The sequence below is a fragment of the Nycticebus coucang genome, chromosome 3 (assembly GCF_027406575.1).
Source record: "Nycticebus coucang isolate mNycCou1 chromosome 3, mNycCou1.pri, whole genome shotgun sequence".
NCBI classification, from domain to species: Eukaryota; Metazoa; Chordata; class Mammalia; order Primates; family Lorisidae; genus Nycticebus; species Nycticebus coucang.
The window spans coordinates 131,226,139-131,249,910 of record NC_069782.1 but is presented as its reverse complement, the minus strand read 5'-3'; the positions used below and the strand labels follow the sequence as shown (position 1 = coordinate 131,249,910).

General features: G+C 42.6%; 1 protein-coding gene across 2 annotated transcripts in view; it reads left to right on the top strand.

Annotated features, from left to right (window-relative positions):
• ARMH3 (armadillo like helical domain containing 3) overlaps positions 1 to 23,772 on the top strand; it is a 242,132-nt gene that overhangs the window by 21,967 nt on the left and 196,393 nt on the right. For both annotated transcript variants that reach the window (XM_053583043.1, XM_053583044.1), the window contains exons 3-8: positions 4,246 to 4,302; positions 4,411 to 4,557; positions 10,215 to 10,322; positions 20,301 to 20,393; positions 21,535 to 21,609; positions 21,736 to 21,822. In XM_053583043.1, coding sequence (XP_053439018.1) covers positions 4,246 to 4,302; positions 4,411 to 4,557; positions 10,215 to 10,322; positions 20,301 to 20,393; positions 21,535 to 21,609; positions 21,736 to 21,822 — 567 coding nt within the window. The remainder of the gene's footprint in view (positions 1 to 4,245; positions 4,303 to 4,410; positions 4,558 to 10,214; positions 10,323 to 20,300; positions 20,394 to 21,534; positions 21,610 to 21,735; positions 21,823 to 23,772) is intronic.

The following is a 23,772-nucleotide window of genomic DNA, read 5'->3' as shown; positions in this document are numbered from 1 at the left end:
AATTTTAAAAGTTCACCTTAAGGTAAGGTGATAACAGATAATTGACCTACTGATTTCACATCATTAGTCTTTCTTTAAAGTAGGAGTTCTTTTTTACTTATTTTACCTATTAACCAGAAGCCTCTGATTTACTAGAATTATTATGAAAATTATTGCTAAGAAATTTTGGCTTCTAGCACCATAATTTTGCTAACCTATTGGACAAATTTGAATTAAGAAAAGGGCATATTGCTGGGTGCAGTGGCTCATGCCTGTAATCTTAGCACTCTGGGAGGCCCAGGCAGGTGGATTACTTGAGCTCCAGGGTTCAGAGTTTGAGACCAGCCTGTGCCTGAGATCCCATCTCTAAAAATAGCCGGGCATTGTGGCGGGCACCTGTAGCTCTGGCTACTTGGGAGGCTGAGGCAAGAGGATCACTTGAGCCCAAGAATTTGAGGGTACTGTGAGGTATGATGCCATAGCACTCTATGGAGGATAAAAAAAGTGAGATAGTCTCAAAAAAAAAAAAAAAAAAAAAAGCATATTAAAAGCTCTGTACAGAAGACTAAGTACAGATAGGAGGATAAATAGTAACAGTCAGTACAGGATGACATAAAAACCATTGCAGTATTACTGAGATGGTCTGGATAGTGCCTCACTTAACTTTGGACCTTTTTTCCTAAAAGGAGGATATTGATAATATGTGCCCCTCCTGGCTCAATGGGCTCATATGTTATATATGTGAATAGGTTTGAAAAGAACAACGTACAAATGTAAGAGGGTCTCTTCTGGAAGATCTGGGGGAAATTTTTTTTTTAAAAGGAAAAACAAGGGCCGGGTAGGGTGGCTCATGCCTGTAATCCTAGCACTTGGGAGGATGAGGCGGGTAGATTGCCTGAGTTCACAGGTTCGTGACTGGCCTCAGCCAGAGTGAGACTTCATCTCTAAAAGTAGCCGGGTGTAATGGTGGGCACCTGTAGTCCCAGCTACTTGGGAGGCTGAGGCAAGAGAATCACCTAAGCCCAGGAGTTGGAGATTGCTGTGAGCTGTGATGCCATAACACTCCACCGAGGGTGACAAAGTGAGACTCTCTCAAAAAAAAAAAAAAAAAAAAAAAAAAAGAAAGGAAAAACAAAAGTAAGGGGGACATGTCATGATGTGACTAAACGTATTCAGGTGTTTAGGTTTAATTCTTGCTAGAAGAAAAATATTTGAGGAAAATTCTTTGAGCCTTTTTTTTTTCTTTGAGATAGAGTCTCACTATGTTGCCTTTGGTAGAGTGCCATGGCTCACAGCTCACAGCAACCTCCAACTCTTGGGATTAAGCAATTCTCTTGCCTCAGCCTCCTTTGTAGCTGGGACTACAGGTGCCTGCTCCAACACCCAGCAATTTTTTGTTGCAGTTGTCATTGTTGTCATAGCTGGCCTAGGTCAGGTTTGAACCCACCAACTTTGGTGTATGTGGCTGGTGCTGTAACCACTGTGCTAGGGGCGCCGAGCCTCTTTGAGCCATTTTTGACCTTTTGATATAGAGCCGTTATTTAACTTGGGGTGTTATATCTATGTACGGAGTCTTTCACTTGAAAAACAAAAACTGAAAAAAAAAAAAAGAAAGAAAAACAAAAACTGGGGATGGTGCCTGTGGCTCAGTCGGTAAGGCGCCGGCCCCATATACCGAGGGTGGCAGGTTCAAACCCGGCCCCAGCCAAACTGCAACCAAAAAATAGCCGGGCGTTGTGGCGGGCGCCTGTAGTCCCAGCTACTTGGGAGGCTGAGGCAAGAGAATCGCTTAAGCCCAGGAGTTGGAGGTTGCTGTGAGCTGTGTGAGGCCACGGCACTCTACCGAGGGCCAGAAAGTAAGACTCTGTCCCTACAAAAAACAAAAACAAAAACTGGGTGTCGCCTGTGGCTCAGTGAGTAGGGCGCCAGCCCCATATACTGAGGGTGGCAGGTTCAAACCCGGCCCTGGCCAAACTGCAACAAAAACAGCCGGGCGTTGTGGTGGGTGCCTGTAGTTCCAGCTACTGGGGAGGCTGAGGCAAGAGAATCGCCTAAGCCCAAGAGCTAGAGTTTATTGTGAGCCGTGACACCACGGCACTCTACTGATGCTGACAAAGTGAGACTCTGTCTCTTAAAAAAAAAACAAGAAAAAAAAATTTTCTCTTCCCTGTTACATCACTTTAGAATAATCAAGCATTTTAAAAGTTAGTTTTGGGTTCGGCACCTGTTGTTCCATGGTTAAGGCACTGGCCACATAATACTGGGGCTGGCGGGTTTGAACCCGGGCTGAACCTCCTAAACAACAATGACAACTACAACTGAAAAATAGCTGGGTGTTATGGCAGGCGCCTGTAGTGCCAGCTACTTGGGAGGCTGAGGCAAGAGAATCCCTGAAGCCCAAGACTTGGAGGTTGTTGTGAGTTGTGATGCCAGAGCACTCTACTGAACATAATACTGGGGCTGGCGGGTTTGAACCCGGGCTGAACCTCCTAAACAACAAGGACAACTACAACTGAAAAATAGCTGGGTGTTGTGGCAGGTGCCTGTAGTCCCAGCTACTTGGGAGGCTGAGGCAAGAGAATCCCTTAAGCCCAAGACTTGGAGGTTGTTGTGAGTTATGATGCCAGAGCACTCTACTGAAGGCAACATACTGAAACTCTGTCTCAAAAAAAAAAAAAGAAAAAAGTTAAGGTTCTGTGCCCCTGGCATAGTGGTTATGGTGCCAGCTACATGCACTGAGGCTGGCGGGTTTGAACCTGACTCAGGCCTGCCAAACAACCATGACAACTGCAACAAAAAATATAGCTGGATGTTGTGGAGGGCACCTGTAGTCCCAGCTATTTGGGAGGCTGAGGCAGGGAAGTTGCTTGGGCCCAAGAATTTAAGGTTGCTGTGAGCTGTGATGGCAGAGCACTCTATTGAGGGTGACATAGTGACAATCTGACTCAAGAAAAAAAAAAAGTTAATTTTGAAAGGTAAGATTGACCATATGTAGTATTCCTTTTTTTTTTTTTTTTTTTGAGACAGAGTCTTACCTTGTTGCTCTTGGTAGAGTGCTGTAGCATTATAGCTCACAGCAACTTTAAACTCTCAGGCTCAAGTGATTCTCTTGCCTCACCTTCCCAAGTAGCTGGGACTATGGGCACCCCACACAATGCTTGGCTATTTTCTTAGAGGTGAGGTCTCACTTTGGATGAGGCTGGTCTCGAACCTGTGAGTTCAGGCAATCTACCTGCCTCGGCCTCACAGAGTGCTAGGATTACAGGTGTGAGCTACCGCACCTGGCTACCCCCCGTTTTTTTTTTTTTCTTTGAGACAGGGTCTTGGTTTTTCACACCTGCTAGAGTACAGTGATATCATGCATGATAGGTCACTGTAACCTCAAACTCCTGGGCTTCCTGAGCTCAAGTGATCCTCCTGCCTCAGCCTCCCCAGTAGCTGGGACTATAAGTGCATACTACTGCCCAGCTAACTTTTTTTTTTTTTTGAGACAGTCTCTCTCTATTGCCCTGGGTAGAGTTCCATGGTGTCATAACAGTTCAGAGCAACCTCAAGCTCTTGGGCTGATGAGATCCTCCTGCCTCAGACTCCGGAGTAGCTGGGACTGCAGGCATCTGCCATGATCCCTGGCTTGTTTTTCTGTTTTTAGTAGATGGGATGTAATTGCTCTTGCTCAGGCTGGTCTGGAACTCTGAGCTCAAGCTGTCTATGTGCCTTGGCCTCCCAGAGTGTTAGGATTACAGGAGTGAGCCACTGTGCTTGGCCTAATTTTTCTATTATAGTAGAGATGGGGTCTGACTCTCATTTAGGCTGGTCTTGAACTCCTGACTTCAAGTGATTCTCCCACCCTGGCCTCCCAGATTGCTAGGATTTTAGGCGTGAGCCACCACATCCAGCCTATGTGTAGTATTTTTTTTCCCCCAGCTATCTAGTGTGTGTAGTATTCTTTTTTTTTTTTTGTAGAGACAGAGTCTCACTTTATGGCCCTCAGTAGAGTGTCGTGGCCTTACACAGCTCACAGCAACCTCCAACTCCTGGGCTTAAGCAATTCTCTTGCCTCAGCCTCCCAAGTAGCTGGGACTACAGGCGCCCGCCACAACGCCCGGCTATTTTTTGGTTGCAGTTTGGCTGGGGCCAGGTTTGAACCCACCACCCTTGGTATATGGGGCTGGCGCCTTACCGACTGAGCCACAGGCGCCGCCCGTATTCTTAATCCTTTTGGTATTAGCTGGGAAAGTTGAGAATGTGTGTATGTTCTGCTTTCAGACAGATGACCCCAGTAAGTGCAGTCCTCGGTTTTGGGAGGAGCTTTTTCTCATGAAGGTGAGACTTGATTGCATTTGTGGATTTTCCTGGTAACTAAGATGGCCTTCTCATGTGTTCTAAGTGCTATACTAAAATGCACTCAACCTCTTATTCTTTCTTTGGCAGGTGAATTTAGAGTATCTAGAAGGCAAGTTGGAATCTCTTGATGGTGAGGAGTTAATGAAGATCAAGGACAATATTAATTGCTTATTTCAACACTGCATCCAAGCTCTAGGAGAGGAGCATCCAATTCGAGTTGTCAATGCCTTGCAGGTATAAGGCTGGGAGATTGGGGAAGTCTTAGTTAACAAGAAAAATAAATTGTAACATATCTGTTGGAACTGAGGAACCTAGAATTGCCCTTAAATACGAGATTTTCTTTTTCTTTAAGTAACCAAATATTGTACCATGTTGAGTTAGCCATCTTCCTATTCATATAAACTAATGTTTATAGGAGTAATCTTGTCTATTTGTATAGTTTGATCCAACACTAAGGTAGATTGTTTAACAGAATGCATGTTACTACTTGAAGAAAGGAAGAGGTAGAAAAGAAACTTAGGATGATTTGTCTATAGCAAAAATCAGAAGAGATTCCAAGTATAGTATTTTCTCACTAGATCAGTTCTTTCTTTCTTTTTTTGGCCGGGGCTAGGTTTGAACCCGCCACCTCCGGCATATGGGACCAGCACCCTACTCCTTGAGCCACAGGCACCGCCCAGTTCTTTCTTTCTTTTAAAAGAGACAAGGTTTTGCTTTGTCCCCCAGTCTGGAGTGTAGTGGCATGATCATAGCTCACTGCAGCCTGAAAGTCCTGGGCTCAAGAAATCCTCTGCCTTAACCTCTAGAGTATCTAGGTCTATAGCATGTACTATCACACCTAGCTAATTTTTATTTATTTATTTATTTTAAGCAGTTTTTGGCCAGGGCCAGGTTTGAACCTGCCACCTTTGGTATATGGGGTCTGTGCCCTACTCCTTTGAGCCACAGGCACCGCCCCTAATTTTTAATTTTGTTATAGAGATAAGCTCTAGCTATGTTTCTCAGGCTGGTCACAAACTCCTGGCCTGAAGCAATCCTCCTGGTTTGGCCTCCCAAGTGCTGGGGTTACAGGTGTGAGTCACCACACCTGACCTAACAATAACTTCTTTTTTTGTTTTTTTCTATTTTTTTGCAGTTTTGGCTGGGGCTGGGTTTGAACCTGCCACCTCCCGCATATGGGGCCGGCGCCCTACTCCTTTGAGCCACAGGCACTGCCCTTTTCTTTCTTTCTTTCTTTTTTTTTTTGACACAGTCTCAAAGCTGTCATGTTGGGTAGAGTACTGTGGCATCACAGCTCACAGCAACCTCAGACTCCTGGGCTTAAGTGATTCTCTTGCCTCAGCCTCCCAAGTAGCTGGGACTACAGGTGCACGCCACAACAACTGGCTCTTTTTTGGTTGCAGTTGTCATTGTTGTTTAGCAGGCTCAGGCTGGGTTTGAACCCGCCATCCTCAGTGTATGGTGCCCTGCTGACTGAGCTATGGGCACCGCCCTAACAACTATTTCTTTCTTTTTTTTTGTAGAGACAGAGTCTCACTTTATGGCCCTCGGTAGAGTGCCATGGCATCACACAGCTCACAGCAACCTCCGTCTCCTGGGCTTAAGTGATTCTCTTGCCTCAGCCTCCGGAGTAGCTGGGACTACAGGCGCCAGCCACAAACGCCCAGCTATTTTTTGGTTGCAGTTCAGCCAGGGCCAGGTTTGAACCCCCACCCTTGGTATATGGGGCCAGTGCCTCACCAACTGAGCCACAGGCGCCGCCCACAACTATTTCTTGAATAATGTTATGTACCAGACACTGGGCTGGATGGTGGTGATACACCATAGATTTCTTTTCTTTCTTTCTTTTTGTAGAGAGAAAGTCTACTGAGGAACCTAGGATTGCCCTTAAATACGAGATTTTCTTTTTCTTTCTTGGTAGAGTACCTTTTTCACCCTTGGTAGAGTGTTGTGGCGTCACACAACTAACAGCAAACTGCAGCTCTTGGGCTTAGGCAATTCTCTTGTCTCAGCCTCCCGAGTAGCTGGGACTACAGGCACCTGCCACAACGCTCAGCTATTTTTTTTTTTTTTTTCAGTTTTGGCCAGGGCTGGGTTTTAACCAACACCTCTGGCATATGAGGCTGGAGCCCTACTCCTTTGAGCCACAGGCACCGCCCTCGGCTATTTTTTTTTATTGAACCCGCCACCCTCGGTATATGAGCGGTGCCCTACCCACTGAGCCACAGGTGCCGCCCCACTATAGATTTCTTGAGGGCAAAGACTGGTAGTTTCTTTCAATATTTTATTCCTAATGTGTAGACTATTCTTTATACACAGATAATAATGCCTAGCAAATAGTTGGCACTCTAGAAATAAATTCTTACTAAATGTGGTGAACAAGTTTATCAAGTTTATAACCTAGTAGGTCCAGTGTAGTCTAGATTGGGAGGAGTTAGGGCAGTTACAGACAAGCTTAGAATATAAAGCATCCAGGGGCGGTGCCTGTGGCTCAAGGAGTAGGGTGCTGGTCCCATATGCCGGAGGTAGTAGGTTCAAACCCGGCCCCAGCCAAAAACTGCAACAACAAGAACAACAAAAAAAGAATATGAAGGGTGGCGCCTGTGGCTCAAGGAGTAGGGCGCCAGTCCCATATGCCGGAGGTGGCGGGTTCAAACCCAGCCCTGGCCAAAAACCACAGAAAAAAAAGAATATGAAGCATCCAGCCAGGTGTGGTGGCTCATGCCTGTAAGATTAGCATTTTGGGAAGCTGAGTTGGGAGAATCACTTGCGCTTAGGAGTTTAATAACAGCCTGAGCAAGATTGAGACTCTAATTAGAGCTCAATTAGAAAAATTAGCCAGGTTTTGGTGGTATGTGCCTGGAGTCCCAGCTACTTGGGGGGTTGAGGCAGATGCATCACTTGAGCCTAGGAATTTGAGGTTGCAGTGAGCTATGATCAATTCCTTTGCACTCTAGCCTGGGGTAATAGAGCAAGACTCTCCAAAAAAAAAAAAAAAAAGAAGAATCCTATGATGGAATAGAGAATTTTATTGGAATTTTTAGTAAATTTGGTTTAAGTTTTTGACTTACTAGGTAGGCAAATCACTTACTAGGTAGCCTCAGTTTTCTCTTCTGTAAAATGGAAATAATAATTACCTCTTGAGTTGATGCCCAGGAAAGATGTATCATGTTTATCCTATAACTTTGTTAACCTTTGGCACGGTATGAGTTGTTTGGTAGAGGCTCATTGATAGTTGAAATTAAAGATGGAAATTGTACCATTAATTGCTGTGACTCATCATGTGGGCATGAATTGTAAACTGGTTTATTTCAGTAGAAATAACCTGACATCATTAAGCCACTTGGTGACCCATAAAAATATACTCAATGAACTTTAACCAAGTTCCAGGCACTATTCCTGGAAGTTTTTATTTTTTCGAGATGGGTTTTTGCTCCTTTGTCTAGACTAAAGTACAGTGGTGTGATTGATCATACCTCATTGCAACCTTGAAATTCCTGGGTTCAAGCAAGCTTTGTATTTCAAGTAGGTAGGACTGCAGATGTGTGCCACTATGCCCTCGTAATTAAAAAATTTTTTTGTAGAGACAATCTAGGCTGGTCTCAAAGTCCTGTCTTCAAGTGATCCTCTTGTCTCAGTCTCCCAAAATGTTGGGATAACAGGTGCAAGCCTCCTTACCTGGCCATGGAGTGTTAAGAAAGTTCCAGGGATTGTTCTAAGTGCTTTGCAGTATTAATTCACATGTTCCTCCCAACATCCCTGTGGGATGGATACTCTTACTATCATTTCTGGTTTGTAGATGAGAAAACTGAGCCACTGAAAAGTTAATGTGGCCAGGTTTTCACAGCTAGTAAGTAATGGGTAGAGATTATAATGAATTTAAGATTTGAGACAGAGCCTCAAGCTATCACCCTGGGTAGAGTGCTATGTCGTCATAGCTCACAGCAACCTCCCAACTCCTGGGCTTAAGCGATTTTCTTGCCTCAGCTTCCGGAGTAGCTGGACTACAGGCGTCCACCACAACACTTGGCTATTTTTTTTTTTTTTTTGGTTGCAGTTTGGCCAGGGCTGGGTTTGAACCTGCCACCCTCAGTATATGGGGCCCAGTGCCCTACCAACTGACCCACAGGCACCGCCCTGAATTTAAGATTCAAAGCAACTGTGTTTTATCATGTAGGGACGTTACTATTATAGGTATTTTAAAAAATTACTAAAACTGTTAAACTATTATGTAAATACTAAAATTAATTTTAAGTAAAGTGCCACTAATCCCATGATTCAAACTTAAGAACTACTTTTTTTTTTTGATATTACTTTCTTTTTTTTTTTTTTTGAGATAGAGCCTCAAGCTGTTGCCCTGGGTAAAGTGCTGTGGCATCACAGCTGACAGTAACCTCCACCTCCTGGGCTTAAGCGATTCTCTTGCCTCCACCTCCCAAGTAGCTGGGACTACAGGCGCCCGCCACAACACCTGGCTATTTTTTTGGTTGCAGCCATTGTTTTTGTTTGGCGGGCCCGGGTTGGATTCGAACCCACCAGCTCAGGTGTACGTGGCTGGCGCCTTAGCTGCTTGAGCCACAGGCCCCGAGCCGGTATTACTTTCTAGTCTTAGTCTGCAATGCAGTTTTTTTTTTTTTTTTGTGAGTCAGAGCCTTGTTTTGAGAGCATGGTAGAGTGCTATGGCGTTATAGCTTATAGCAACCTCAAACTTCTGGGCTCAAGTGATCCTCCTACCTCAGCCTCCTGAATAGGTAGGATCACAGATGTCTGCCAGGACACCTGACTAATTTTTCTACTTTTAGTAGAGACAGCGTCTCACTCTTGTTTAGGTTGTTTTCGAACTCATGAGCTCAAGTGATCCTCCTGCCTTGGCCTCTCAGAGTGCTTGGATTACAGACATGAGCCACCCAGCCCAGCCTGCAATGCAGTTTTTATTTATTTATTTATTTATTTTTATTTTTATTTTTTTGAGATAGAGTCTTGCTGTGTTGCCCTCGGTACAGTGCTATGGCGTCACAGCTCACAGCAACCTCAAACTCTTGAGCTAAGGGATTCTTTTGCCTCAGCCTCCCAAGTAGCTGGAACTATAGGCACCCACCACAATGCCTGGTGATTTTTTGGTTGCAGTTGTCATTGTTGGTTAGCTGGCCTGGGCCAGGTTTGAATCGTTAACTTTGGTGTATATGGCTGGCGCTGTAACCACAGTACTACGGGCGCTGAGCCTACAATGCAGTTTTTTTAAAGCCTTCTTTTTTTCTTTTGAATTTATTTATTTATTTTTTTTGTAGAGACAGAGTCTCACTGTACCGCCCTCGGGTAGAGTGCCATGGCATCACACGGCTCACAGCAACCTCTAACTCTTGGGCTTACGCGATTCTCTTGCCTCAGCCTCCCATGAATTTATTTTTTTTAGAGACAGGGTCTCATTTTGTCACCTTTGGTAGAGTGCCATAAGGTCACAGCTCACAGCAACCTCCAGCTCTTGGGCTTAGGTGATTCTCTTGCCTCAGCCTCCCGAGTAGCTGGGACTACAGGCACCTGCCACAACGCTCAGCTTTTTTTTGTTGTTGTTGCAGTTTGGCTGAGGCCAGGCTCGAACCCACCACCCTTGGTACATGGGGCCGGCGCCCTACTCACTGAGCCACAGGTGCCGCCCTGCAATGCAGTTTTTGAAAGAAGATGGCCAAAACAACAACCACCAAAAAATAAGGATGAAAACAGACTTGGTTGCTGTTCCTCTTTTAGTTCTGGATTTTGCACATTTTAAGATTCATAAACTGAATGTTAGCTGTGTAAGGAGGAGGTGCTGAGGTTGTGGTGAGAGTCTACAGAGCCATTGTCCTTCTAGTTTTGAATCTTTCTCTCTAGAATTCTTTCTTTTATTTCTGCAGACTTTGTGTGCACTCATTCGAGGAGTCCATCAAAAGAATAAGTCTACTTCTGGGTTTGACATTATCAACATGCTAATGGGCTTTGACAAAGCAGAGCTGTGCATGAAGGTGAGGCATAAGCTTCAGATGTGCCTGTGAATGGGTGCTTCTGATGGCTGTTCATGGATATCATCAGCTGATAAACATATTAGAAGATCTGGACTCAGGTAGATACAGATGATTGAATTTGGCCTTGAATTTGGATATATTTATTTAATAGATTTGGTTTATCTGAATAAAAAAAAATTTAAACTCAAATTTAAATTGAGGCATCCTTTTCTTGTAGGTAAAGACTAAACAGTTTATTTTATTTTTTGTATCATGTAATCAAAATTCTCAAGAATATTTATAAATTGTAATATAAAAATTAATATGTGAGGCTAACTTTTTTTAAATTATTAAATCATAGCGTTGTACATTAATGCAATCATGGGGCACCATACACTGGTTTTATATACCATTTGACATATTTTCATCACACTGGTTAACATAGCCTTCCTGGCATTTTCTTAGTTATTGTGTTAAGACATTTATATTCTACATTTAGTAAGTTTCACATGTACCCTTGTAAGATGCACCATAGGTGTAATCCCACCAATCACCCTCTCTCTGCCCATCCTCTCCCCCTCCCCTCCCCTCCCTCTCCCCCTTCTCCATATTCTTAGGTTATAACTGGGTTATAGCTTTCATATGAAAGCCATAAATTGGTTTCATAGTAGGGCTGAGTACATTGGATACTTTTTCTTCCATTCTTGAGATACTTTACTAAGAAGACTATGTTCCAACTCCATCCATGTAAACATGAAAGAGGTAAAGTCTCCCTCTTTCTTTAAGGCTGCATAATATTCCATGGTGTACATATACCACAATTTATTAATCCATTCGTGGATTGATGGACACTTGGGCTTTTTCCATGACTTAGCAATTATGAATTGGGCTGCAATAAACATTCTGGTACAAATGTCTTTGTTATAATGTGATTTTTGGTCTTCTGGATATATACCTAGTAGAGGAATTATAGGATTGAATGGCAGGTCTATTTTTAGATCTCTAAGTGTTCTCCAAACATCTTTCCAAAAGGAATGTATTAATTTGCATTCCCACCAGCAGTGTAGAAATGTTCCCTTTTGTCCACATCCCCGCCAGCATCTCTGGTCTTGGGATTTTTGTGATATGGGCTAATCTTATCTCAAAGTAGTTTTGATTTGCATTTCTCTGATGATTAAGGATGATGAGCATTTTTTCATATGTCTGTAGGCCGTGCGCCTGTCTTTTTCAGAATAGTTTCTCTTCAAGTCTCTTGCCCAGGCTGAGATGGGATCACTTGTTCTTTTCTTGTTAATACGTTTGAGTTCTCTGTGGATTCTGGTTATTAAACCTTTGTTGGAGACATAACCTGCAAATATCTTCTCCCATTCTGAGGGCTGTCTGCTTGCTTTACTTACTGTGTTTTTGGCTGTGCAGAAGCTTTTTAGTTTGATCAGGTCCCAGTAGTGTATTTTTGAAGCTGCTTCAATTGTCCCGGGGCGGGGGGGTCCTCCTCATAAAGTATTCACCCAGACCGATTTCTTCAAGAGTTTTCCCTGCACTTTCTTCTAGTATTTTTATAGTTTCATGTCTTAAGTTTAAATCTTTAATCCAGTGAGAGTCTATCTTAGTTAATGGTGAGAAGTGTGGGTCTAGTTTCAGTCTTCTACAGGTTGCCAGCCAGTTCACCAAGCACCATTTGTTAAATGGAATTTTTTCCCCACTGAATGTTTTTTTTTTTTTTTTTTTTTTGTAGAGACAGAGTCTCACTTTATGGCCCTCGGTAGAGTGCCGTGGCCTCACACAGCTCACAGCAACCTCCAACTCCTGGGCTTAAGTGATTCTCTTGCCTCAGCCTCCCAAGTAGCTGGGACTACAGGCGCATGCCACAACGCCTGGCTATTTTTTGGTTGCAGTTTGGCCAGGGCCAGGTTTGAACCTGTCACCCTTGGTATATGGGGCCGGCGCCCCACCGACTGAGCCACAGGTGCCCCCCCCCACTGAATGTTTTTAATTGGCTTGTCAAAGATCAAATAATGGTAAGTAGCTGGGTTCATCTCTTGGTTCTCTATTCTGTTCCATACATCTACCATTCTGTTTTGGTGCCAGTACCATGCTGTTTTGATCACTATCAATTTATAGTATAGTCTGAGGTCTGGTAGCGTGATTCCTCCCACTTTGTTTTTATTTCTGAGTAATGTCTTGGCTATTCGAGGTTTTTTCTGATTCCATATAAAACTAAGTATTATTTTTTCAAGATCTTTAAAGTATGACAGTGGAGCTTTAATAGGGATTGCATTAAAATTGTATATTGCTTTGGGTAGTATGGACATTTTAACAATGTTGATTCTTCTTCCAAGCCATGAGGATAACTTTAGTTACAAAGTTTAAGCTTTCTTATTTAACACAATGACTTTGATTTATCGGAATTTTTATTCCTACTGTTACAATCTTTTTAAAATACTGTTATAATTCATATATAATTTACCTTTTAAAGTATACAATCCACTGGTTTTTAATATAATCATATAATTATACAGTTATCACCACTATTAATTTCAGAACATTTTCATCAACTCTCCTCAAAACTCTATACCCATTAGCAGTCATTTCCCACTCCCATTTCTCCCCAGCCTTGGCAGTCATATATCTGCTTTATGTCTCTGTGGGGTTAGCTCTTCTGGAGACCTCATGTACTGTGTGTGGAATCATACCATATTTGGCCTTTTGTGTCTAGCATTTATTTAGCGTAATGTTTTTAAGGTTCATCCATGTTACAGGGTATATCAGTATTTCATTCGTTTTTATTGCCAGATGATATTCGTTTGGATGGGTATGCCGCATTTCATCTACTCCTTAGTTGATGGACATTTGGATTGTTTTAATAGTTTGGCTATTATAAATAATGCTGCTATGAACATTCATGTATAAGTTTTTCTGTGAATATATGTTTTCAATTCTCTTGGGCACATACCTAGGAGAGGAGTTACTGGATCATGTGGTGACTCTCTCTATAACATTTTATGAACTGACAAACCATTTTTCCATAGCACCTGTTCCATTTTACAGTTTCACCTGCAATGTATGAGGTTTCCAATTTCTCCACATCACATTAACAGTCGTTCTTGTCTTTTTCTTACCTATATTTCTTTTCTTTTTTTTTTTTGAGACCAGAGTCTCATTATGTTGCCCTCAGTAGAGGGCTGTGGCGTTATAGCTCACAGCAACCTCAAACTCTTGGGCTTAAGTGATTCTCACCTCTTAGCCTCCCAAGTAGCTGGGACAACAGGCACCCACCACAACGCCTGGCTATTTTTGTTGTTGTTGTTGTTTTTATAGTTGTCATTGTTTTAGCTGGCCCAGGCCAGATTCAAACCCACCAGCCTGTGTGTATGGCTAGCGCCCTACCCACTGAGCTACGGGCGCTGCCATTTCCTATATTTCTTTTGTAGAAATATCTATTCAAATCCTTTGCTTATTGCTAGATTAGGCTTTTTATTGTTGAATTGTATGAGTTCTTTATATACTCTAGCTATAAGTCCATTATCTGACATATGATTTGCAGTGTTTGACACTATATTGAATGAATATTAATAATATGTATTTGTAAGAACTAGTCTTCTGTCATTCAGTAAATTTAAAATAAAGGAATCTGTATACCAAAGAGTCCGTATAGGCTTGGCGCCTGTAGTTCAGTGGCTAGGGTGCCAGCCACATACATCAGAGCTGGCAGGTTCAAATCCAGCCCAGGCCTGCCAAACAACACTGACAACTACCTCCCCAAAATAGCTGGGCATTATGGCGGGTGCCTATATTCCCAGCTACTTGGGGGGCTGAGGGAAGAGCATCACTTAAGCCCAAGAGTTTAAGGTTGCTATGAGCTGTGATACCATGGCACTCTACATAGGATGACATAGTGAGACTCTTTTTCAAAAAAACAAAACAAGGGGTGGTGCCTGTGGCTCAAAGGAGTAGGGCACTGGCCCCATATGCTGGAGGTGGCGGGGTCAAACCCAGCCCCAGCCAAACAAACAAACAAAACAAAACAAAACGAAGAGTCCTTATAGTGGTTTAAGTTACCAAAGATATTTATGAATATACAATTATGAATACACAAAGATTTAGTACCTAGAGTCATTTTTTCAATTCTGGCCTTTTATACTCATTTAAAATCCAAGGTGTCTTCTCTTTTCTCATAGTTCTTACTTTGTATATGCTAATGACTGCTACATCTCTATCTATAGCCTCAACATCCCCTCATAAATCTCTTAGACTGGTGTACTCTGTAAGTACTTGCTGAGTATACTCACTCCTGTAAGTATCTCTTGTTTGACATATCCAACATGGAATTAATTGTTCCTCCTGCATCTTCTCATTCATTCCCTTTCAGAATGGGGGTACCTGTCTTTTCAGTCCCCAAGCCCAAAACTTGGGAGTCATCCGTAATGACTCAGATGTACCTGTGAATGGGTGCTTCTGATGGCTGTTCATGGATATGAGAGAGATGGAGTAGAGTGTCACTATGTCCCCCTGGCATAGTGCTGTGGCATCATAGAGAGCTCTTTCCTCTCTCTCATCTTTCCTTATCTTTTTTCCCCAAATGGTCATCAAGTTCAGCTAATTTTACCTCAGTTCATATTTCTCATATCTGTCTTTTGTTTTCCTACTGTCACTTCCCTATTATCTCTTACCTGAACTATTGCAGCGATGTCTTCTTTCATTCTTTTGACAAACATTTGTTGGGCTCCTGTGTTCCAGACACTTCGGTAGGCACTGAGGATGCCGAGGTAAATAGGACATGGCAACTATCTCAGGAAATTGATAGGTTCCTCTTTGGTCTCTTTTCCTCCATTCTTACCATCTTTAAATGGTGGCTTACGCCTGCAATCCAAGCACTCTGGAGGGCCGAGGGAGATAGATTGCTTGAGCACAGGAGTTCGAGACCAGCCTGAACAAGAGCAAGACCTTGTCTCTTAAAAAAAGCTGGGCCTTGTAGCAGGCGCCTGTAGTCCCAGCTACTTGGATTGCTTGAACCCAAGAGTTTGAGGTTGCTGTGAGCTATGATGCTACCGCATTCTACTGAGGGTAAGAAAGTGAGACTCTTGTCTCAAAAAAAAAAAAAAAAAAAATCTGTCATTCAGGGCGGCGCCTGTGGCTCAGTGGGTGGTGCTTGTGGCTCAGTCGGTAAGGCGCTGGCCCCATATACTGAGGGTGGCGGGTTCAAATCTGGCCCCAGCCAAACTGCAACCAAAAAATAGCCGGGCCTTGTGACGGGCACCTGTAGTCCCAGCTACTCGGGAGGCTGAGGCAAGAGAATCGCTTAAGCCCAGGAGTTGGAGGTTGCTGTGAGCTGTGTGAGGCCATGGCACTCTACCAAGGGCCATAAAGTGAGACTCTGTCTCTACAAAAAAAAAAAAATCTGTCATTCATACTAATACCACAGTGATGCATTTTATACTCAGTCCTTTCCTGCTTAAAATCTTTCATTAGTTTCGTATCACTAACTGAATGAAGACCATACTTCTAGTTATCCTTACAAGATGTTCATGATCTGCACCATATTTAATTTTCCAGTCATATCTCTTACCACTGTACCTCTTTTATTTTTTTTGAGACAGAGTCTCATTATGTCCCCCTTGGTGGAGTGCCGTGGCATCATGGTTCACAGCAACCTCAAACTCTTGGGCTTAAGGGATTCTTCTGCCTCAGCTTCCCAAGTAGGTGGGACTACAGGTGCCCGCCACAACACCTGGATATTTTTTGTTGCTGTTGTCATTGTTGTTTAGCAGGCCTGGGCCAGGTTCGTCCCCGCCAACTTCAGTGTATGTGGTTGGCACCGTAACCACTGTGCTGTAAGTGCCGAGCCATACAGTACTTCATTTTTTTATACTCCCATAATAATTTACTCAGCCCCACACCAGGGCCATTTCATTCCTTGTGTCTTTGAACATGTTAATTCCTTTCTTTCCCAAGTTTTATCTATTTATTTATTTAGACTATCGGTTGTCTAAATAAATAGTCGTGACCCACAGGAACGGTATTAAAGGGCCATAGCATTAGGAAGGTTGAGAACCACTGATTTAGATAGTCTCACTTTGTTGCCTTTAAGTAGAGTGCTGTGGCATCATAGCTCAGAGCAGCCTGAAACTCTTGGGCTGAGGCAATCCTCTTGCCTCAGTTTCATTTTTAGAGATAGGGGGGTCTCACTTTTGCTCAGGCTGGTTTCAAACTCGTGTGCTCAAGCCATCTACCCTCCTCAGCCTTCCAGAGTGTTAGGATTATAGGCATGAGCCACATTGCCTAGCCCTCCCAAGTTTTTTTTTTTTTTTTTTTTTTATTAAATCATAGCTGTGTAATGCAATCATGGGGTATAATGTGCTGGTTTTATATGCAATTTGAAGTATTTTCATCAAACTGGTTAACATAGCCTTCATGGCTGTTTCTTAGTTATTATGTTAAGACATTTATATTCTACACCTAATAAATTTCACATGTACCCTTGTAAGATGCACTGTATAGCTGTGGTCCCACCAATTACTCTCTCTTCACCCATCCTCCCCCTTCTCCTCCCCTCCCTCTTCCCTTTCCCCTTCTTCTAGCGCTATAGTTGGGTTTTAGCTTTCATAAGAAAACTATAAATTGGTTTCATAGTAGGGCTGAGTACATTGGATACTTTTTCTCCCATTCTTGAGATACTTTGCTAAGAAGACTATGTTCCAGCTCCATCTATGTAAACATGAAAGAGGTAAAGTCTCCATCTTTCTTTGAGGATGCATAATATTCCATGGTGTACATATACCACAATTTATTAATCCATTCATGGGTCGATGGGCACTTGGGCTTCTTCCATGACTTAGCAATTATGAATTGGGCTGCAATAAACATTCTGGTACAAATATCTTTGTTATAATGTGATTTTTGGTCTTCTGGATATATACCTAGTAGAGGAATTGTAGGATTGAATGGCAGGTCTATTTTTAGATCTCTAACTGTTCTCTAAACATCTTTCCAAAAGGAACGTATTAGTTTGCATTCCCACCAGCAGTGTAGAAGTGTTCCCTTTTCTCCACATCCACGCCAACATCTTGGGATTTTGTGATACAGGCTAATCTTACTGGAGTTAGATGATATCTCAAAGTGGTTTTTTTTTTGTTTTTTTTTTTTTTTGTAGAGACAGAGTCTCACTTTATGGCCCTCGGTAGAGTGCCGTGGCCTCACATAGCTCACAGCAACCTCCAACTCCTGGGCTTAAGCGATTCTCTTGCCTCAGCCTCCCGAGTAGCTGGGACTACAGGCACCCGCCACAAGGCCCGGCTATTTTTTGGTTGCAGTTTGGCTGGGGCCAGGTTTGAACCCGCCACCCTCAGTATATGGGGCCGGCGCCTTACCGACTGAGCCACAGGCGCCGCCCTCAAAGTGGTTTTGATTTGCATTTCTCTAATGATTAAGGATGATGAGCATTTTTTCGTATGTCTGTAGGCTGTGCTCCTGTCTTCTCCTCTGCAAGTTTTAATTAATTCCTACTGATTTTTTCCCCGCCCACCCCCAATTCCTACTGATTTTTTCAAAATACAAGGTATGTTTATTTTTATTTCTTTTTTAGAGATAGGGTCTCACTTTATTGTCCTCAGAAGAGTGTCATGGCTTCACAGCTCACAGCAACCTCCAATTCCTGGACTTAGGTAATTCTTTTGCCTCAGCCTCCCGAGTAGCTGGGACTACAGGCGCCTGCCACAATGTCCGGCTGTTTTTTTTATTGCAGTTTTGGCTAGGGCCAGGTTTGAACCTGCTACCCTTGGTATATGGGGCTGGCGCCTTACTCACTGAGACACAGGTGCTGCCCAGGGTTCTTTAAAGTACGTGTGGAATTTAAAATTTACAAATACTTTAAATTACACACAAACTTTATGGACACACTGTATAACTCATGCCTGAGGGGGTCAAAAGTAGATGATTTTTAAAGCTAATTCCCTTCCTTCATGTACATTTTGGTCACTGTAACCATTGACTTATAACTGGTTGCTTATTTTTCTCTCTTATTAGACTGAAAGCACCTCAAGCACGGGTCACGGTCTTATTGTTTCTTATATTTTTTGAAAGTGCAATATTTAGGGCGGTGCCTGTGGCTCAAAGGGGTAGGGCACCGGCCCCATATGCCGGAGGTGGCGGGTTCAAACCCAGCCCTGGCCAAAAACTGAAAAAAAAAAAAAAAAAAAAAAAAAAAAAAAGAAAGTGCAATATTTATAGTATGGTGCTGGTTTTGGAAAAAAAGAAAAGAAGAAAGAAAGCACAATATTTAGCATAGAGTGAATGCTTATGCATATGTGTCTTTATTGAATTGAACTAAAATAGCTTATTTTGAACTTTCCCCGTGGCCTTCCAGCATGCTAAACCCTTACTCTCTATCCCTTCTCCTCCTTCATTCAATGTAGAATATTTCTTTTCTTCTTCCTTCTATTTTAGTATTTAAAGCCTTTGTCTTTTGATTAGTTTGGGTCTATTAGCTAGTTTTTAGTGCAAATAATAAATTCCAGTTACGTTGCTGAGTGGTGTTGACCATGATGGACATAAGCTAGCTTGTGCATTTAGTTAGTGATAGGCAGTTTGTCTTTTGTTCAGTTTGCCAGCAACAAGTGATATGCTTTCTTTATCAAATAATGAAATTTACATGTGGTTATCTAAGCAATAGGTTTCCCTTTTTTATTTGCTTCATTCCTTTTTTTTTTTTTTTTGAGATGGACTCACTCTGTTGCCCCAGGCTAGAGTGCAATGGCATCATCATAGCTCAGGGCAACCTCAAACTCCTAGGTTCAAGGGATCCTCTTGCCTCAGCCTCCCACGTAGATGGGACTACAGGTGTCTGCCACAATGCCCAGCCAATTTTTTTTTTTTTTTTTTTTTTTTTTTTGAGACAGTCTTACTATGTTGCCTTTGGTAGACTGCCATGGCATCATAGCTCACAGCAACTTTAAACTCTTGGCTTGTACTCTTACCTCAGCCTCCCAAGTAGCTGGGACTACAGGTACCTGCCATAATGCCTGGCTATTGTTGTTATTGTTGTTTAGCAGGCCGGGCCGGGTTTGAATACACCAGTCTCGGTGTATGTGGCTGGCGCCCTAACCACTAAGCGATGGGCGCTGAGCCTATTTTCCTCATTCTAAACTAAAGGTTTATATGGGGCTGATAGGTTGTGGCAAACATTCATTTGATAGAATAGTGAATTCTTTTTTTTTTTTTTTTTTTCTGAGACAGAGTCTCAAGCTGTTGCCCTGGGTAGAGTGCCGTGGTGTCACAACTTACAGCAACCTCCAACTCTTGGGCTTAAGCGATTCTCTTGCTTCAGCCTCCCAAGTAGCTGGGACTACAGGTGCCTGCCACAACACCTGGCTATTTTTTTTTTTTTTTTTTTGGTTGTAATTGTTATTGTTGTTTGGCAGGCCTGGGCTGGATTTGAACCTGGCCAGCTCCGGTGTACGTGGCTGGTGCCTTAGCCTATGAGGTATAGGCGCCGAGCCGAATAGTGAATTCTTTATTATTTTGTGCAATTGTTCTCTAAAATATTTTCCCTAAAATAGATGAACTTTGAAGTCTTCCTTTTCATTGTCTAATCTTTTTTTTTTTTTGAGACAGAGCCTTATTTTGTCGCCCTCAGTAGAGTGCCGTAGTGTCACAGCTCTCAGCAACCTCCAGCTCTTGAGTTTAGGCGATTCTCTTGCCTCAGCCTCCTGAGTAGCTGGGACTACAGGTGCCTGCCACAACGCCTGGCTATTTTTTTGTTGCAGTTTGTCAGGGGTTGGGTTTGAACCCATCACCCTCGGTATATGGGGCTGGAGCCCTACTCACTGAGCCACAGGTGCTGCCCTTCATTGTCTAATCTAACAAAGCCTAGGACTAGGGAATTATATGGTTGCTTCATTATATTTTATTCATATTACCCTGTGTAACATAACCCATAGTTTGGTAAAGATGGGATATAGATATTATTTGATATGGTTAATGTTTAATGGTTCTCTTTCTCAGAACTTGATGGAGAGTTTGGATTCATTGCTTTGTGCAGAAGGTTCTGAGAGTCTGAAGAGTTTATGTCTAAAACTTCTCCTTTGCTTAGTGACCGTAAGTGACCCATCTATGTTTTTATTAATAGTGGGATATTAATTAATAGCAGGAGCAAGCTTATTTGAATACTCAAGCCCAAAGTTAGGGAAAAAAAAAAAAGAAAAAATAATCTCTACTGGGGTATTACATCATTCCCCTGTGTCTGGATGTATAGCCAGTTAATTGCAAGGGCTTTTTGCTTCCTAGACGTTGCTCTTTGGAGCAACTGCTGGTATTTTTAGTTATCAGACTATATAATATTTATGACTTTAGAAGTACCACTCTGGGAGAACTGCTGCCTTCTGGATAATTGTACTTGTCCTTATCAGGTCTCATTTGGAAATAGTTCTAATGATTCTGAATATTTTTATTTGTTCTGGCTTTGCTTTTATAACTGGAGGCTGGCCTGTACTTTCTAGTGGGAGGACAGTAGTGTTGATCATTTATTTCAGGTGGTTCCCTTTTCCTGCCACCTCTTAAATACTTCTGGTTTCATAAACCACTTTTTTTTTGGTTGCAGCCATCATTGTTGTTGGCGGGCCTGGACTGGATTCGAACCTGCCAGCTCAGGTGTATGCTGCTGGTGCCTTAGCCACTTGAGCTACAGGTGCCGAGCCCAGAAACCACTTCTTATATATTTGAGGAATGAAACCCAAGAAACTGTTTTTTGTTTGCTTTGTTTTTTTGTTTTTTTTTTTTTTTTGAGACAGAGTCTTACCTTGTCGTCCTCGGTAGAGTGCCATGGCGTCATAGCTCACAGCAACCTCAAACTCTTGGGCTTAAGCCATTCTCTTGCCTTATCCTCCCGAGTAGCTGGGACTAGAGGTGCCCATTACAATGCCTGGCTATTTTTTAACCTCAGACTACACCTGCCTGTTTTTTTGAGATGGTGTCTCATACCTGTGAGCTCAGGTAATCCACCTGTCTCGGCCTCCCAAGTCTTGGGATTATAGGTATGAGCCACCATGCATGGCCCCCAAGAAACTTAAACAAATGCTTGTGTGAGGGTACGAGAGAAGCAATGAGATGTTTATGGATTTAGGAAGTTTTCAATTTGCTTTGTTTAATATTACTAGTTCTCTTATTTGCTAAGGGAGGAGATTACATGAGATATTAGGGTGCCTCAATACAGACTTTAAAAGATGTTTATTGCATTCAGGTGACAGATAACATCAGCCAGAACACTATCTTGGAGTATGTAATGATCAATAGCATATTCGAAGCAATTCTACAGGTAAGTCAGTTCTCTTACTACCTCTTTCTCTTTTGGGTAAGCCACATCCTCAAATTTTCTCTGTGTTCCCAGGAGACGGGAAACAATTAGAATGAGAAACTCATGCATTTTTGGTGCTTGTTACAGATACTTTCCCATCCCCCAAGTCGTAGGGAGCATGGGTATGATGCCGTTGTTCTCTTGGCTTTGCTGGTGAACTACAGAAAATATGAGGTAAGTGGGTCTTTTAGTGGACAGTTGTTATCTTTCTTGTTTAACATAGAAGACATATTATTGGTAAATGGTGTTTAAATTAATTTTAATAAACCAATTCCTATGTTAAATGTATGGGCAAAGGATATAGTTATTTAAAGATATCCTGTGTTATGACTTCTAATAAAGTAGGTAACCCTTAAGGTAGTGGTTCACAAACCCAGCTTATTAGAACACTTACAAACTTTTTTTTTTAGAGACAGAATCTCACATTTTCACCCTCGGTAGAGTGCTGTGGGCTCACAGCTTGCAGCAACCTCCAGCTCCTGGGCTTAGGCGATTCTTTTGCCTCAGCCTCCCGTGGCCTCACACCTTGCAGCAACCTCCAGCTCTTGGGCTTAGGCGATTCTCTTGCCCCAGCCTCCCGAGTAGCTGGGACTACAGGTGCCCACCATAACACATGGCTATTTTTTTGTTGCAGTTTGGCCAGGGCTGGGTTTGAACCCACCACCCTTGGTATATGAGGCCGGCACCCTACTCACTGAGCCATAGGCACCGCCCGAGTTAGGAACTTTTTAAAAAGAAATTTCTAGGCTTTACTCTGGATATACTGATTCACAGTCTCTTGGTGGAGGCAAGGGTACCTGGGAATTTTCTTTTGTTTTTGCAGTTTTTGGCTGGGGCTGGGTTTGAACCCGCCACCTCTGGCATATGGGGCCGGCACCCTACTTCTTTGAGCCACAGGCGCCACCCGGAATTTTCTTTTTAAGAGCCCCTGTTGAAGCTTGGCACCTGGAGCATAGTGGTTATAGTGCCAGTCGCATACACTGAGGCTGGCAGGTTTGAACCCAGCCCAGGCCAGCTGAGCAGCAGTGACAACTGCAACAGAAAAATGGCTGGGCATTGTGGCAGGTGCCTCTAATCCCAGCTACTTGAGAGGCTGAGGTAAGAGAATCGTTTAAGCCCAAGTATTTGAGGTTGTTGTGAGCTGTGACGCCATGGCATTCTACTGAGGGTGACATAGTGAAACTCTGTCTCCAAAAAAAAAAAAAAAATCTTCTGTGAGTGTAATGATTAGCCAGGATTGGGACCCAGTGACTTTAGTATATCTGTTTTGAAAGATTGGACTTTTTTGGGCAGCGCCTGTGGCTCAAAGGAGTAAGGCGCTGGCCCCATATGCCGGAGGTGGTGGGTTCAAACCCAGCCCTGGCCAAAAACTGCAAAAAAAAAAAAAAAAAGAGAGAAAGATTAGATTTTTTCATACGGTCATATATCACTTGATGAAAGGTATACATTCAGAGAAATACATCATTAGGCAAATTTGTAATCATACAAACATCATAGGTTGTATTTACACAAACCTTGATGATACAGCTTTTTATACACCACATACAGAATATTTCCCCTAGGTTACAAACCTAGGATGTTACTGTAAGCATACTGTACATTTGTAACACAGTGGTAAGTATTATGTATCTAAGCATAATTAAGCATAGAAAAGGTACAGTGAAAATACAGTATAAAGAATGAAAAATGGTACACTTGAATAGGGTCTCTATGACTATGACAAAGTGTGTAGGACTGAATGTTGCTGTGGGTGAGTCACAGAGTGAGTGGTGAGTGAATGTGAAGGCCTGGGACATTTCTATACACTAGTGTAGACTTTATAAACACTAAATTTATGAAAATAATTTTTCCTTTCTTCAATAATAATTTAAATGTGACTTACTGTAACCTCTTTTAAAATTTTTTAAGTTTTTTTTTGAGACAGAGTCTTTGTCACTCTTGGTAGAGGGCTGTGGCATCACAGTTCATAGCAACCTCAAATTCTTAGGCTCAAGCGATTCGCTTGCCTCAGCCTCCAGAGTAACTGGGACTACAGGTGCCTGCCACAATGCCCAGCTATTTTTTTAGTTTGTTTATTTGCTTAGCAGACTGGAGCTGGGTTTGAACCCACTAGCCCCGGTGCAT